This window comes from Apiotrichum porosum (genome assembly GCF_003942205.1).
Source record: "Apiotrichum porosum strain DSM 27194 chromosome Unknown scaffold_3, whole genome shotgun sequence".
Classification (NCBI taxonomy): domain Eukaryota; kingdom Fungi; phylum Basidiomycota; class Tremellomycetes; order Trichosporonales; family Trichosporonaceae; genus Apiotrichum; species Apiotrichum porosum.
In genome coordinates, this window is record NW_021167110.1 from 1745850 (window position 1) to 1761068 (window position 15219).

At 59.8% G+C, this 15219-nt stretch overlaps 4 protein-coding genes across 4 annotated transcripts; 2 read left to right on the top strand and 2 right to left on the bottom strand.

Moving 5' to 3' along the window:
* Positions 1–1840: 1840 nt before the first annotated feature.
* On the top strand, positions 1841–2831 carry BMH1 (14-3-3 protein; the record flags this gene model as incomplete). Its single annotated transcript, XM_028621706.1, has 5 exons — positions 1841–1907; positions 1967–2444; positions 2498–2599; positions 2652–2722; positions 2779–2831. 5 exons carry the CDS (start codon positions 1841–1843, stop codon positions 2829–2831), a joined length of 771 nt encoding a protein of 256 aa, XP_028478158.1.
* An 875-nt stretch (positions 2832–3706) lies between these two features.
* On the top strand, positions 3707–4478 carry EHS24_006235 (uncharacterized protein; the record flags this gene model as incomplete). The annotated part of the gene is made up of 5 exons (XM_028621707.1): positions 3707–3914; positions 4054–4101; positions 4148–4267; positions 4353–4417; positions 4464–4478. 5 exons carry the CDS (start codon positions 3707–3709, stop codon positions 4476–4478), a joined length of 456 nt encoding a protein of 151 aa, XP_028478159.1.
* Positions 4479–7541: 3063 nt separating this feature from the next.
* EHS24_006236 (uncharacterized protein) lies at positions 7542–8227 on the bottom strand (the record flags this gene model as incomplete). The annotated part of the gene is made up of 3 exons (XM_028621708.1): positions 7542–7547; positions 7599–8078; positions 8213–8227. The coding sequence occupies 3 exons, from the start codon at positions 8225–8227 to the stop codon at positions 7542–7544; spliced, it is 501 nt and encodes a 166-aa protein (XP_028478160.1).
* A 1177-nt stretch (positions 8228–9404) lies between these two features.
* Positions 9405–14608, bottom strand: EHS24_006237 (uncharacterized protein; the record flags this gene model as incomplete). Its single annotated transcript, XM_028621709.1, has 9 exons — positions 9405–9649; positions 9767–9872; positions 9957–10207; positions 10266–10321; positions 10396–11037; positions 11077–13453; positions 13491–13847; positions 13889–14486; positions 14537–14608. The coding sequence occupies 9 exons, from the start codon at positions 14606–14608 to the stop codon at positions 9405–9407; spliced, it is 4704 nt and encodes a 1567-aa protein (XP_028478161.1).
* Between the last annotated feature and the right edge of the window lie 611 nt (positions 14609–15219).

The following is a 15219-nucleotide window of genomic DNA, read 5'->3' on the forward strand; positions in this document are numbered from 1 at the left end:
GGGAGAGCATGGGCAGCTCGCAGGCGCGGGACGGGGCAGGCGTGAGAGAGCTGGAGCCAGAGAGCGGGCAGAGATCCGGCTCCGATCGATCACACAGATCCCTATGCACACTCTAAAAGGGGAGAACAAAAAGGGACAGGCGGCTGCAGGCGGCAGGCACTCTTTGGCTATTTGCTAGGAGGCAGTTTGTAATGGGTGACAGTGTCTTGCAAGTCCTGTTTGTAATTCAGTTCTAATTGCAGCCCCGGAAAGGTGTGGGTGGGGAGGCGGCCAAGACTGCCAAACAGCACCAGGCCACAGCACCGCAGGGCAGGTGCGGGATGCCACGCGGCCATTGCGTCATTGATGCATTGTCCCTGGGTGTGTGCGGTCAGAGCCTGGAACACACAACACACAGCACACACACGCACAGGGCGCGCCCGGAGCCGGGCTCGCACGGCGGTGTTTCGGCGTTGAGGCTGGTTGTGGCACCTTTTTGGCGGAGAGGCGAGAGAGGGTCAATGCACGCTAGGTGGGAGAGAGAGAGAGCGGGATCAAAACATAACACCCAGCGGGGCATCAGAGCCGCGCTTCCCTGAGTGCTGCAGCGAGACACACCACACACACCCAGAGCGGCGACAGCCAGCCAGCCAGCCAGCCAGCCCGCCAGCCAGCCCCGCGCCCCCGCGCGCCAGGCCACAGGCAGAGGCAGCCGGCAGCCAACAGCCAGGCGAGACGACACACACACACACACGCACCCACCCACCGACCCCACCCCTTCTCTCCCCCGCCCGCCCACCCACACCCCCCCTCTCCCCCGTAGCAACCACCCACCCACCCGCCGCTCTCTCTTTGCACTTCATTCCTCGCCTTCTAATACCTCCCATCCACAACCCCCCCATCCACCCCTCTATCATCCTCTTCTCCCCCTTCCTACACCCATCCGTGAGTACCCCTCCCCCTCCCCACCAACGCATGCCGCATCCACATCCACAACCCCCCGCGCACCACCTCTCGACACCGTCCGGGCCCGCCCCATCACCGTGCCACGACACTGGCCCCCCTTTCTCTCTAGCGGGCCCCTCGCGAACGCGACGGCGCGTCGACGCCCGTCCATCCACCAGCACACGCGCCGTCTCGAGTCTCGAGACCACAGCCAGACGCGACAAGAGAAGCTGGACACCGTCCCCAGCCACCGCGTGCTTGTGCACAGCCCTGTGGGCAGGCAGTGTCGTGCGAGCGGACTCGGTTTCTCCCCCCACCCCACCCCCCGCGCCCCAATCGTGACCCGCGCTGACGTCGCGTTCCCATCGTGTCCTTATCGACCTGCTCCATCCAAACATATTCGTATCCTCTCTTGTAACCTTACCACCACTCACTCGAACATCCTTCGGTGTCTCCCCTTCCTGGTCTGGTTCGCCCGCACAGATTCATCACCGTGAGTATTCGTCTACTGTTGATACGACGTGTCGGCCAGGGTAGTACAGGGGTACGGAACGTCGCCGGTGCGGCATGGCGAGAGACAACCGCGCGCGCGCAAACCCATCCAACGCCGCGCAGAGGCTCCATCCACCCTCGTACTGGCGCTGGCCGTGACTGGTGCACTGTGCAGCCTCGTGCAGGCCCAACATGGACCTCCTTTGGCCGTGGGAAGTCGCGTATTGATGGCCATCAAAACGCGTGTACCCGTCGCATTTGGCTTCTCCCCCCGTCCCGAATTACCCCACCCACTTTTGAATACGCGCTGACCCGCTCTCTCTCTCTCCTGTCCTTCCCGCCGCTCTCTTTTGTTTCTATCCGATTCCACCATTCAATCACTCCCTTTTACACCGCCCCGCCACCCATCAATCCCACCCAACAGATGACTGCTAGCCGTGAAGACTCTGTCTACCTCGCCAAGCTCGCCGAGCAGGCTGAGCGTTACGAGGGTGCGTACAAAAAAACGCGGCCGAGTGATGCGAATCTGGCACTGACGCTGTGTCTGCAGAGATGGTCGAGAACATGAAGGCCGTTGCCTCGTCCGACAAGGAGCTCACCGTCGAGGAGCGCAACCTCCTCTCGGTCGCTTACAAGAACGTTATCGGTGCCCGCCGCGCTTCGTGGCGCATCGTCTCCTCCATCGAGCAGAAGGAGGAGTCCAAGGGTAACGAGGCCCAGGTCGCCATGATCAAGAGCTACCGGGAGAAGATTGAGGCCGAGCTCGCCAAGATCTGCAAGGACATTCTCGAGGTCCTCGAGCACCACCTCATCCCCTCGGCCGCCTCGGGCGAGTCGAAGGTCTTCTACCACAAGATGATGGGTGACTACCACCGCTACCTCGCCGAGTTCGCTACCGGCGACAAGAGGAAGGACTCCGCCGACAAGTCGCTCGAGGCCTACAAGGCTGCCTCGGACGTCGCTGTCACCGAGCTCCCCCCTACTCACCCCATCCGTCTCGGTCTCGCGCTCAACTTCTCCGTCTTCTAGTGAGTTCTACTGCGTGGTAACCCAAAGTCGTATCTAACCATTTCCCCTCCAGCTACGAGATCCTCAACAGCCCAGACCGTGCTTGCCACCTCGCCAAGCAGGCCTTTGACGACGCCATCGCTGAGCTCGACACCCTGTCGGAGGAGTCCTACAAGTACGTCAACGTGTTTCTCGCACCCAGGAAAAAGACACTAACAGCCGTCCAGGGACTCGACCCTCATCATGCAGCTCCTCCGTGACAACCTTACCCTCTGGACCTCGGACATGCAGGACAACAGTAAGTTCTCGTGCTACCTCGTGCTTGGAACGTGCCACTGACTTTTTTCTCTCCAGCTGAGGACGCCAAGAAGGACGAGGAGGCCAAGGAGGAGGCCCCTGCCGCTTAAACAAGAGAGATAGCATACACAAAGAGGCTACGGCAACCCACATCCCTTGGGACAACCTCGATCTCCACTGTTTCCCCTCCGCATCTGTCTCAAGTGGCATCAGTCGCCCTCCCGTTTACCCTGTGGTGTTTTCTTTTTTCGTCGTTTCCCCCTCCCCTTCCCCAGCTGCCCAATGAATACTATTTCAGAGAGCCTGGGTGTGTCTTTCTTGCTTAATGAAGAGTCGTGTGAAGCTACATTTGTGCCAAAGGGAACAAGAGCGCGCGGAAAGTGGCACATTGTCAGTTTGTCACGGCGGCACAGGACCGTTTTCACAGAGTTGTTGCTGCACCGAGGCCGTCAGAAGCTTGTGCATGTTTGCAGTGGTTAGAGTGCACTTGGGTACACGTCATGGTGAGGAGCAGCCGCGTCGCTGGGTCGCGTGCTGCCGTGATTGCGAGAGCCATGGCGGCGAAATGGATTGTTTACGAGGGTTGGGAAGAAGGGCCGGGGGGGGGGGGGGGGGGGGGGGGGGGGGGGGGGGGATCTGGCCAGAGGATCCAGAGGCCCCGGCACAATGACGCGCCCCCTGCCCCCCATGTCCAGAAATTTCCCTCAACCTGATTCTTTGCCATCCACACAACCACTACCGCCCACTAACGACCTACCGCCCAACGCCATATCCTGGGCGTACGACCACGAGCGCAGTGCACGCCGTTGTCTAGAGTTTACCTACGAGAGATTTCATACCCCCGTTTTCGAGAGCTCGAGCATCTGCGTCTTCCCTCGATTCAACCCACCCCAGCCCCTGGTCCAGACGTCACCCTCTGTCACCTTCCTCACCTTCCTCGCGTTCCTCACCTTCCCTCCCCACTTTCCCCCGTCTCTCTCACACCATGTCCAGCTCTACCGTTCCGCCCCCTTTTGTCCCCGTGCACGACTCTGAGGAGTTTCTCGCCACCGAGCTCCTCCCGCTCACCTCGGCGACGCTCACGATCCGCATTATCAAGTCGTTTCCCTTCCGCACGACCAAGAACCTCGTCCTCAAGGACGTCGACCTCACGACCATGACTGTGGGCCAGCTCATGGACAAGTGCCGCGAGGGTGAGTGCAGCCGCTGCGCTGGAGGCTGCGTGGTGAGGGTACGGTATTGTGCCCCCCACCACACGCGGAGCTCCAGTGCACCCTTTTTTCCCTTTGTCAACAAAACATCGCCCAGGCTGGTATTGACTCTCTCCTTCAGCCGTGCATTCCCAGGTCGGGTTCAAGCTCTACCGCCAGGTCCAGCTCGGTGGGTGACGTCTTTGTTGTACACCACTGACCCACTCCGTTCCCAGACACGCTGAAGAAGTACACTGTCGCGCACGGCCACAAGACGCAAAACCTCATCATCAACCTGGACCACGATGAGTGGATCCTCTCGGACATGGCGCAGACCCTCGTCGCCGTTGGCTGTGGTGAGTAGCGCAACCTGCTGATGCTGCCTCCATGTGCCTCCCTGCTGGTGAGACCATACAGAGACTGACACCCGCGCGCGCACAGAGAACGAGACCGAGCTGTCCCTCTTCAACCGCGCTGCCTACGACGAGTTCAAGGCCCACCCCGAGGTGAGCTCGACGCTTCTTTGATGGCAAGGACAAGCTGACAATGCAGACCAAGTGGGACTAGATCACCTAGACACCTTTCATTTTAGACACTGTTACATTTCGGGCACATGCATTCTCTCGGGTCTTTGGTTACGGTTTACAGCGAGAACGCCCCCAGGAGGTACTGATGTGTGAGGCGTGGGGTGTTTCTGGCCGCCCAGAGCGGTACTCACTGGTACCGCTGTTACAAGCGTCGTGGTGAGGCTACGCGGGAGGGATCCTATCCTTGTTGTCTGTGAGCAGGGCGTCAGATGATGGGTTGGGGCTTGTCGCCGCTACCTTGGAGTGACTGGGTGGCCAGTTCGCTACAGTACCACACCGCCCTGTCGCGCTGGCCAGTGCTGCTCAGAAGCGACTGAACCACTGGACACAAAGTCACTCCAAGCACGCTGTACTGTCACATCCATCACCCAGTTCTCGCTTCCACCGCACTCCATTACACAAACGCACGCTGCGGCCGCCTCCCGCCGCGCCATATCCCGTACGGGGTTCCACCTCGCTCGGTTGGCAAGTTGAGTACCCGATAAGCTCACCTCACCCCCACGCTACACTACACCGCAGCTCGGCGGAGTAGATGCGATGGGCACATTGGGGCGCTTGTCCGCGCGTCCGCGTCGATGCTACCATGTGGCTTCCTTCCCACGTTATCGACGCGAGATTGTCAGACGGCAACATTCGGGCTTCTTGGCTTGGCTTGGCTACGCCTTCGGGCTTCTCGTCGGGGTGTGTGTGTGTGTGTGGATGTGTATAGCTCGGCACCCACAATCTCAATGTCACTCTGGCGCGCTTTGTCTCTGTCAAAGTCGTAATCGGTGTATGCCAGGTTGTGTGGGCAGGGGCAGTCGGTAGTAGCTTGGCACAGCGAACCGCCAAGCTCACTGGATCGCTGGACCACCGGCACAGGGCGCCCGGCCGCCCCCTTTGGGACAGGACGGTGTGGGCCAACGGCAGAAGCTAGGTGGAATCTAGTACTGTGTTGCATTCAGCCAGAGCCAAACCTACTACACCTGGATAACTACGTGACGGGACCTCAGAAGTGACAGCAGGTGGCAGCACACTCACGCGCCGCACGGTTCCTGATGGCATCAACGTTCTGTACCCACCGCAGGCCACACAGCGAGGCATGTGCTGGTCAGAGCTGTGGTTCTGAGGACTGCTCACAGACGCACCACTGTACCATAGCCACTGGCCACTGGCCCACCGCAGGCAACTGGCTTGACGGTCTGCCCATGCCCATAAAAAACGCCACCCGCCACAACGCCCCACAACCGTGCCCCAGGTGCGTGTCGGGTCGGTGGCAGTTGCCGCCTCTGGCCTCTGGCACGACCAGTGTGTGGCCACTAGTGCGCTGGCGGTGCACTGTGAGTGTGCATTCTGTGCAGTGGCCCACAATGTGCACCGCACCACCACCCAGACATCCAGAGACCAGAGACTACCAGTGCGTCCATAGCTGTTTCGCTGCACGCATGAGCCATCGAAACCAGCGTACCCGCAAGAATGGCTTAATGGTACTGTTTGTGCCACGCTGCAAACTCCCGAGGCGATATGGTGTGCCACACCCAGGGCTCTGGCTACCCGACGATCGCACCCCAGCTCATCCACTCCGTCAGCGTGCGCAGAGCGCAGCGCGCAGCCGTGGCCCGGTTGACGCCGACGGCGGTGGCTCAGGAGACCTGGAGGCCAGGAGGGGCGAAGAGGGGGGTTCCAAGGGCCAAACGCCCATGCGGTACGCTGCGGGAAGAGCGCAGGCAGAGCTGGCAGACTGGAGGCGAGACGTTCTAGCAGCATCCTCGCACCTCCGACGAATGCATTTAGGGTCCTGCGCAAAGGGCCAAGAGGGCACAGTCGAGCATGTGCCGTGTGTGCCCGTGGGGCCCGATTTCTGACGGTGGCCAGCCATCCACAGCTCGTACTGGCCGTACTGGAGTGAGGGAGGTTTGAGTGTGGATACAAACGCAACGCGTCTGTCCGGTGATAACACGCGCGAGATAACAGCATCAGTCGCAGGTCGCACAGGTCAAGCTAAGCAGGTTGGCAACCCACGGCCCAATGTCGCAAACTGCCGGACGTGTGGCTGGGTTCGCGTTGGCAGAGCGCCGGCCAAACCGGGCTTGGCTCCCCAGCTCCCCAGATCCTTTTCTCATCCATTGAATCCACCCGGCCGACGTAGCCACTTGCAGCAAGTTATGGAGCCAAGACGCCGACGAGGCCTCTCGCCATCGCGCCGCGCAGTGACGAGTTCCTCCAAGTGGCTGTTTGCAAGGCCACAGTGACGACGGCGTCACGTCACTGGAATGCTGGCATGGCGATACCCACAGCCTGGCCCCGAGGGGGTGGTGCAGTGGTGGATATGGGTTTGGCGATAAATACTCTCATTGCCAGTGCTCGCTGTCGTGCTCAGATCTCATCCATCACGTGTAAAATGCTACGGTTCCTTGCCAACGGTTAAAAAAGCCCACCTACTCACTGTGGGCACGCAGGGGGGACCTGGCCTGGTGCGACGTGGCCGCTCGGTAGGGCCCTCGCGCACTGGTTCAGAGTCTGCCGCTTCCGAAGAGCGGTGCCCGCGTGATCATTGTGTCTCTCACTTCACCGACGAAGAACATGTTGGTGGGCGGCGGGGGGGATGGATGCGACGAGGTGGGTGACTGGGATCGCCATGAGGAAGCATGCCCACCTCGCTACTGCCCCCTCCCTGTGTTGTTTCATGCACCTCTCCCTTTTGCCGTGCGGCCAGCCCATGCCGCGTCCTCGCACGATCAGTTGCCCGCACACACACACTCTTGTCTCTTCCCCTTCTGCAGCTGCAACCGACTCTGGAGATGGGCTTTGACTTGGGAATTCTCATTTGACTTCTTCTTCTTCCTTACTACTACTACAGTACAGTATCCTCCCTCCCTGACATTGAATTGACGACGATGGGAAAGCCCAGACCCGTATCTAGGGTGGGGTATCCTCTTGGGTGTATGCGATTACGTGCTGGTTTGGTGACTTGGTTGAGTGTTAAATGCAGTGCTGTGGTGGGCACGGCGTCCTTGGGTGCAGAGAAGCGTTTTGAGTCTGCAGCTGCTTGTTGCAGAGGAGCTTACTGCTGGGGTTGGGGGTCAGTTGACCGCGCATGCTATGCTGTGGCCCAACTTACAGCGGAGAAGCCGGCCTTGGTGCGGAGAGGCGAGGTGGAGAGCATGCTAGCGGCGGGCGGGGACTGGGCGACGCCGTACGAGGTGCGGGCGATCGAGGCGAGGTCGATACCCTTCTGCTGGACGCCGCCCTCGCGGTAGCGAAGGGCGTTGGCGCGCTCCTCGTCCGAGACCTGGGACATGCGGCGCTGGCCGGGGCCGCCGAGCGACGACATCGAGTTGGCGGGCGAGGTGGAGACGTTGTCGGCCTCCTCGTCGGCGTCGGCAGTGGCCTCGGCTGAGGGCTTGGCGACATCGGTGCTGTCGTCAAACATGGCGGTCTCGAGCTGGGCGTCGACGCCGCCCTGGTAGGCGAGGTTCTCCTCCTCGGTGAACGAGCCCCAGTTGTGGGGGCCGGCACCGCCCTTGCGCTCGAATTCAGACTTGGTCAGGCCCGTCCTCGAGTGACGGTCCTTGCTCTGGGCAGCAGGGTAGTTGTTACGCTGTGAGAGGTGGTTGTGGAGGTGGTTGTGGAAATGGATGGAGAGACAGGCAATAGGTGGGCGAACAATGAAGGGAAGCAAGGACGGTGGTCAGCTCCACTGCTCGTGTGACGTGCCCGACGAGCGAGGCTTACCTCGGTACGAGTCATCTTGGGCAGATAGTTGTTGTTGGGTTACCGTAAACGGTGGTGGTGGTTGTGGTTGGTGGTTGGTGGTTGGTGGTTGTGTGGACGCTGTTGTGGAACAGTTGATGGAGAGACGGGAGGAGGGGGGCACGCAGACGTGTCTTATATAGGCCACGCTGGCCGAGAGCAGCTGGTCGAGTCGACCCACATACCATACCACCCTGGGGTGTTGGGACATCCTTTGTGTGAGTAGCCCACTTCTACAAGCATCCATCAATGCGTGCAGCCAGCGTACCAGCGTCCGCCCGGGCCAGTCCGGACGACGGGGGTCACGAGATCATCGTCGCTCATCCTCTGTAATAGCGTCAACGTGACGTCAGCGGCACACCCACCCAAACACCCCTAAATGAGGCTATTAGAACAGCCCTTTGTACTCCTAATCAGGATATACAAACAATGGGCGACACAAAACCCTGTGGTTTCCCTGGCAGCGGTGGAGCCGGGGGGGGGGGTGGGGGGGTTTGTTTCCTTAACCCCACAGACGTGGCACCCCTGGATCACATAATCGAGGCATGACAAGGCCATATGAGCCATATTGCCATCTTGAATTGCTGAGGACGCACCAAATCGTACTTGCAAACAGCTCATACATATAACACTTAAATACAGTCTCTCTCTCTGTCTATCTACACGTTCATCCTCTTCTCCTGCTTGCGTGCTTTCCGCCGCGCCCGCCAGCCTGGTTTCTTCTGCTTGTCGCCCACATTATGGAACATGTCTTCGCGCACATTGTGCTCCTGCACAATCGCCAGGAAGGCCGCCTCCGTCGACGCTCTGGGCCCCCGCGTCAGCATCCCTGGATGATGGTTGGCTGTTGTCCACACCCTGGACGTCGGTACGGCGCCCGCATGGACGATCAGAACATGCTCTGATGGCGTTCGTTCCAGGAGATTCCATCTCTTGGCTGCGCGACACCCCTTCCCCCGATCAAATGACGGCCGCGAATTGCAGTCCCCGTCGAATACGCGTAAAGAGCGCATTAGGATGACGCAGTAATCAGGCGGCAGCACCGCCCACCCGACCCTTACACCAAGACAAGCTGACTCGACGAGTCGTGTCACTCCCTGACCATCCATCTCCGATCGTTGCCTTTCCGTGACCGGGGGCGATTCCGAACAACTTGGCTGTAGCAGACTGGAACTTACTCGTGTACTGTCATCTCCACCAACCCGAGCGCAAGCTGTGCCCCCTCCAGGACACCGAGGAACGAGTCGAGCTCGTCTTCTTTGATACCAGGGACCGAGAGGCGGGTGACGGTGTCGAACGAGCGGTGCGCTGGCAACGCGTGGCCCTGGAGGTAGCCTATGACTGGCTCGACTTGCTCAGCGTTGACGTGCACCTCGTACGTCGCAAAGCGCGACTTGAGGGATGCTGGCGTTCCAACAGCTATGACATGGCGTTAGTGGCGGTCCATTGTGCTGTGCCGGACGCGCCGACGCGCGAACCCGGCCGTCTCCGACGAGTGGTGCGAGCGAGCACACACACACACACACACACACTCACCGAGCATCTTGGCCGCAATGATCCCAACGCGCGACGCGAGCGCGTCAACCTCTTCCATGGAGTGTGTCGTCATCACGACGGCACGTTCGGCCGTGAGCGACGCAAGCTGGAAACAAGCGTCAGTCTCGACAGCAACATGACCCCTTTTTGCCGCCGGCTTTTTGCAACGGCACGGTCCGAGCACACTCACCGCACGCCATGCCTCGCGCTTGCTGAAAGGGTCCACGCCGCTCGAAAACTCGTCGATAAGAATCACCGGTCGATCGCCGATAAGCGCTATCATGAGCGACAGCTTGCGCTGGTTACCTCCAGACAGAGCCGGTGCCAGCTCGTCCGTCTTGGCAGTCAGGCCCGACACGGCGAGCAGCACCTCGATGTCACGCTTCAGTGCGGACCGGGGCACACCCTTGAGACGGCCGTACAGCCACAAGTGCTGGAAGACTGAAAAGAAAGAAACGGGTCAGACCGGGAAAAAGCTCGCGCCAGCCGCGGAACGTACCGGTCAAGTTGGCATCGAGAGCATTGACCTGCGGGCAGACACCGAGCGACGACCGTCTGTGGGTAGGGTCAGCATGGCGCAGTGTTGTGTGCCCGCCGCGAACATGCCAGAAAAAAAAAATCAAACTTACGCCTTGTTTCGATCCGTAACAATAGAGTAGCCAGTGACAATAGCTTCGCCGCGCGTCGGCCTCTCCACGCCGCGGATACAGGCCAGCGTCGTCGTCTTGCCTGCGCCGTTCGGCCCGATGAGGGCAAACGTGTCACCTTGCTCGACGCCAAACGACACGTCGTCGACAGAAGGCACGGGAAGCTTGCCAAACTTTTTAGTCAGGCCGCGCACCATGACCGTGTCGTTGGCGGTGCCATACTCGATCCTTTGCTTCTCCTCGAGCACGTCGCTGTCGGGCTGCACGCGCTCGTCTGAGCGAAGCCGCGGCGTGTGCCGGAAACTGCGCAGCCCACGCGCAATGTGACGGAAGAACAGTGGCGCAGGTTTGCCGGAATCGACCCAGACGCAGACGCGGAACGCGAACAAGGCCTGGACAAAGAGGTACAGGATCGGAGCGCCAAAGAGGGATATGTCGCCCAGGTTCTTTTTCGTCGGGTTGCCGGCGCCGTCGCAGAGCAGTTTGAAGAGGTTGAGCGACGCAAAGGCCGCGCGCATTAGGCTGCCAATGGGGTTGATGGCGGCGAACCCGTAGTGCGCGTAGGTCAGGTGCGTGTCGGCGTTGGGACTCTTGTCGTATGACAAGAGGAGAAAGTACATGGTGCTGGCAAATGTCAGCTGCGAAATGAGATCTACAACTCACAAGTAAAGGATGAAGCAAACGGCGTTGAAGAATGCCGTGGCTGCCCACGCCGCCAGCGGGTTCTTGAACAGCAGCGAGAGCATGAACGCCCACAGTACCTGCGCAATAGAGTACAATATTATGACGAGCCATAGCACGCCGAGACCGTGGAATTTGCCGAGGGCCGCAAACACGATCGTGAGGAGTGTCGGAATAAAAATAATAACTGGGAATTCGAAAAATAAGTGGCCAAGCCACAGTCCAGCCGGCTTTGCGCCGTTGCTGTACTGGTTCGCGCGCACTTGGGAGGCCTTCTCCCACGTCGGGTAGATGGCTGCGAAGGTCGGCCACAGGGCCATGGCAAGGCCAAAGAAGACGACCCAGAGCGTGGCCTTGCCAAACCCAGAAGTGTACGGGGACGGGATAAACTGCCAGTTGGTGGCGATGCGGAACGCCTCGTCGCTGGGCTTGAGCTGCTGCATGACCGCGTTGGTGAAGAGGTTCATGGCCGCCAGGCCCTTGACCTGAATTTCGGTGCCCTCAAAGGCCACAATGTTGTCCTTGCTCGGCAAGGGGAAGAGGGACATGCCGCCAAACGTCAGGTTGAACCGCTGAGCTTGAAGGGTTGCGCCAAACGTGGCATTGTCGGGAACACTTTCAAACGTTCCAATCGACTGGGACCAGTTGGAAAGAGACGAGATCCCGCCCAGGGAGATGAGAGGCGGGGCACGGAGACCCACGTACTCGCTCGCTGGGTACACCATTGGGTGGATCTTTTCGACAGTCACGGCGTTGGCACAGGACGAATCACGGTTCTTGAGGAACGACAGTGGTCCACAGGCAGCGCAGACGGCAGCAATGATGACCAAGGCCGGCATGATCCAAGACCGGCGCAGGATGAGGAAACGCTTGTGCGCGACCGATATGGCCATCTCCACCTCGTTGCGCACCCAAGGTCGTTTGCGTCCGGCAGTCAGGAACAGCTGTCCCTTTGTAATGGTGCGCTCGAGTTCCGGTGTGCTGTTCTCCAGGTCGGTGCCCTCGGACGCCGTCTTGGTAAGAGCAGAGCGCGTGGCGGTAAGCTCGGGGTCCGCACCGGGTGCGTCGGATGACTCCAGCGTCGGGTCGGCGTTCAAGTCGAGGAACACCTCCTCGAGGGTTGTGCTGCCGACTTGGAAGTGCATGTTCGGCCGTTGCCGACGTAGCTTTTCCAGTCGCGCAGTCAGGCCGCGAACAAGGGCAATGTCGTTGCTGCCCGTAATGAAGAATGTCCTCCCCTTGCCATACTTGTACGTAACCTCGGGATCCTCCTCACGAAGAACGTCGAGAACCGACATTGGGTCCACTCCAGGCGTGTCCGTCAGGGCGATGGTGAAGCCGCGGCCAAGACGCGTCTTGAGCGCCACGGGACTGTCCACCGCAAGCAGCTGACCGGGAGCCTTGAGAATGGCAATGTTGTCGCCGAGGTAGTCTGCCTCGTCGAGGAAATGGGTCGTGAGGACAATAGTGGCCGTACCGCGGTTGGCAGCAATGAGGCGCCAGATGGCGCGGCGTGAGATTGGGTCGAGACCGCTGCTGACCTCGTCGAGGAGGAGCAGGTCCGAGCCGCCGGCCAACGCGCACGCGAGAGCAAGCTTGCGTTTCTGGCCACCGGACAGGGTCTTGGCGAGCGTGCCCAGCTTCTTGGACAGGTCGCAGTGGGTGAGGAGGTCCAGATGATCCTGCTTGCTCGACTTGCCACCCTGCTTGATGGCATGCCACAGGCGGACGTGCTGCTCGGGCGTGAGGTCGTCCCAGAGCACGTCTTGCTGAGACGCAACGCCAATCTTGAGGTCGTCGGCGTACCGCACCGCACCGCCAGACGTGCTCACCAAGCCCGAGATGGCATTGAGCGTCGTCGACTTTGCAGCGCCGTTGCGGCCCAAAAGGCAGAAAATTTGGGAACGAGGAATGTCAAAGGACAAGTCCTCAATGGCGACCGTCTCGTGCTTCTTGCCAAAGAGCAGATACCTCCGCGACGCGTACCGCTTCCGGAGGTGGTTGATGCTGACGGCAACGCTAGACGGAAGGGCATTGTCGTCGAGGCGCTTGCCAAAGAACCAGCCTCTACCGTGAGTGGGACGAACGTCATAGAGCAGATGCTCAACCAAGACCGCAAAGCAAGGGTACACAAAGATGGCAACGATAGCGACCACCATCAGCGCAATGATGGGAGCGTCGCCGTCGGGACTCTTCTTGGCGACGTTGAGCGTGAGGGGCGGGATTTCCCAAGACCCAAAGGTTCTGAGCGAGAAGATGATGTACATTGGCGGGAAGATGAAGGTGAGCACAATCTCGGCGCCGAGGTTGGAGCCGATGAGCTGGGCGAAGATGGAGAGAAACAGCGCGGCACCACAGCCTGGAGAGTTAGCATTATTGGAAGCTGTGTAACTCACAAATGATAGCAGCAATGGTAGGGTGTCGTGCGAACGGGGCAGCTACGAGCATTGACCAACTGGCCAGAAGGAGTCCAGCGATGATAAACGTCGCGATCACCACCCCGACACCACAGTGTTTGAAGATGCCGACATAGTAGATTGAAGCCATGGCGACCCAGCCTGGGAGGTGTACGGCGCTGACAGAGAGGTGCCAGGAGACGATGCGCGCAAGTGTACTGCAGCCCATGACGGCGAGATGTTCCGTGAGCTTGGCCTGTCTCTCGGCGGCCATACGGCCTGCCATAGTGTACAGGACTGGGAAGAAGGCGATAATGTACGAGACAACAAGCATCGACCGAATGTTCTTGGCAAAGGCTGAAAGTCAGCTATTAGCTGTTGGGCGCCCCAAAGCTCACTCTTGCGCAGCGACTCTTTGTACTGCTCCTGCGTCTCGGTCGTGTACTCCCAGACGAGTGGAGGGTCTGGCAGCGTTCCAGTCGTCATGTTGATCCACGTCTGTACCGTTAGCAACGTCCACATGGCTGCCGCACGCACGCTCTCAATCGCCCACTGGAGGGGGAGGAAGCGCTTCTGAAAGTCGTCATTGGCAAGGTCGACTGGGTCGACCTGGGTGAGACCGTCGTCGCCTCGCATGGTGTAGTTGAGCGTGCCGGTGGAAACGTCGAGGTCGCCAAACACCAGTCCGGCAAAGCAAGGTGAGATGTCGCCAAAGCTCTCTGGACACATGGTGACAATGTCCTGTGCTGCGTCGACATACTGCACATTGGCATCGACGCCTGTGGAACTGAGAGCAGTCGTCACAAGGGTGTGGGCCGTGGAACCGTCGGGTGCCCCGGCAACGACGAGCATGTTGCCAAGCAGGTTGGTGGGCAGCGGCTGCATGGGCTTCGCCTCGCCTGCCGAGTAGACGTTGTTGTCATTGTAGAACTGCTTGGTCGCGATCAGGTAACCGGAGTAGAGCGCAGGTAAGAGTAGAGCTCGGAACAGTGTGGCCTTCCAATGACGAGCAAAGATGATCCTACATTTGTTCAGTTGCAGCTCACTACTGTAGCAGAAGCAACTTGCCAGTTCTTGCGCCACAGCGCTTCAATTTGCCGACCAAGTGAGCCGGGCATTGTGGGGGTGCTTGGACATCAGCTGGGGCGGTGTTAGTCGTGCGGGTACGTGTTGTTATACGAGATTGGTGGTGCCCACAATCTCGACTGTGGACGGGTGGAACGACGGGCAACTGTTTGGGCGCGCGGTGTTTGGAGCTACGCCCTATTCTTGGCCTCTCGGCAACATACCGTCCACTCCTTCGCAACAAGCAGTGGAACAGGGATGCGCGTGCACTTGACCGCTTGAGGCGGTTGCGAGTCAGGCCCCACAGTTCCATGTCTTGGGAGTTTAGGCTGCCGTGTTCTCCCTTTCGCACAAGCCGTGTTCAGGCGCAACAGCGTTTGCAGCTGTCACTGCAGAGTGCAGAGTGGCAACTTATGACGCAGATCGCCGAGCCGATTTCTGAACCGAACAGTTGCACTGCAATGCTCATCGTCCCACACCACTTTCGGCGTTCTAGTCTGCATCGTTCACCCTTTCCAGCCTTACCGACGCGACGCGCGGCCTCAGGAGGGTAGTGTCTGGCCAGCGCCACACGTTAACACGTTCTTGAAGCCATGGCCTCGCACAGGTCCGCAGCTGGTTTCCGCGCATCCAAAGCAACGGGCAAAAGCAACAATGTCGGCTT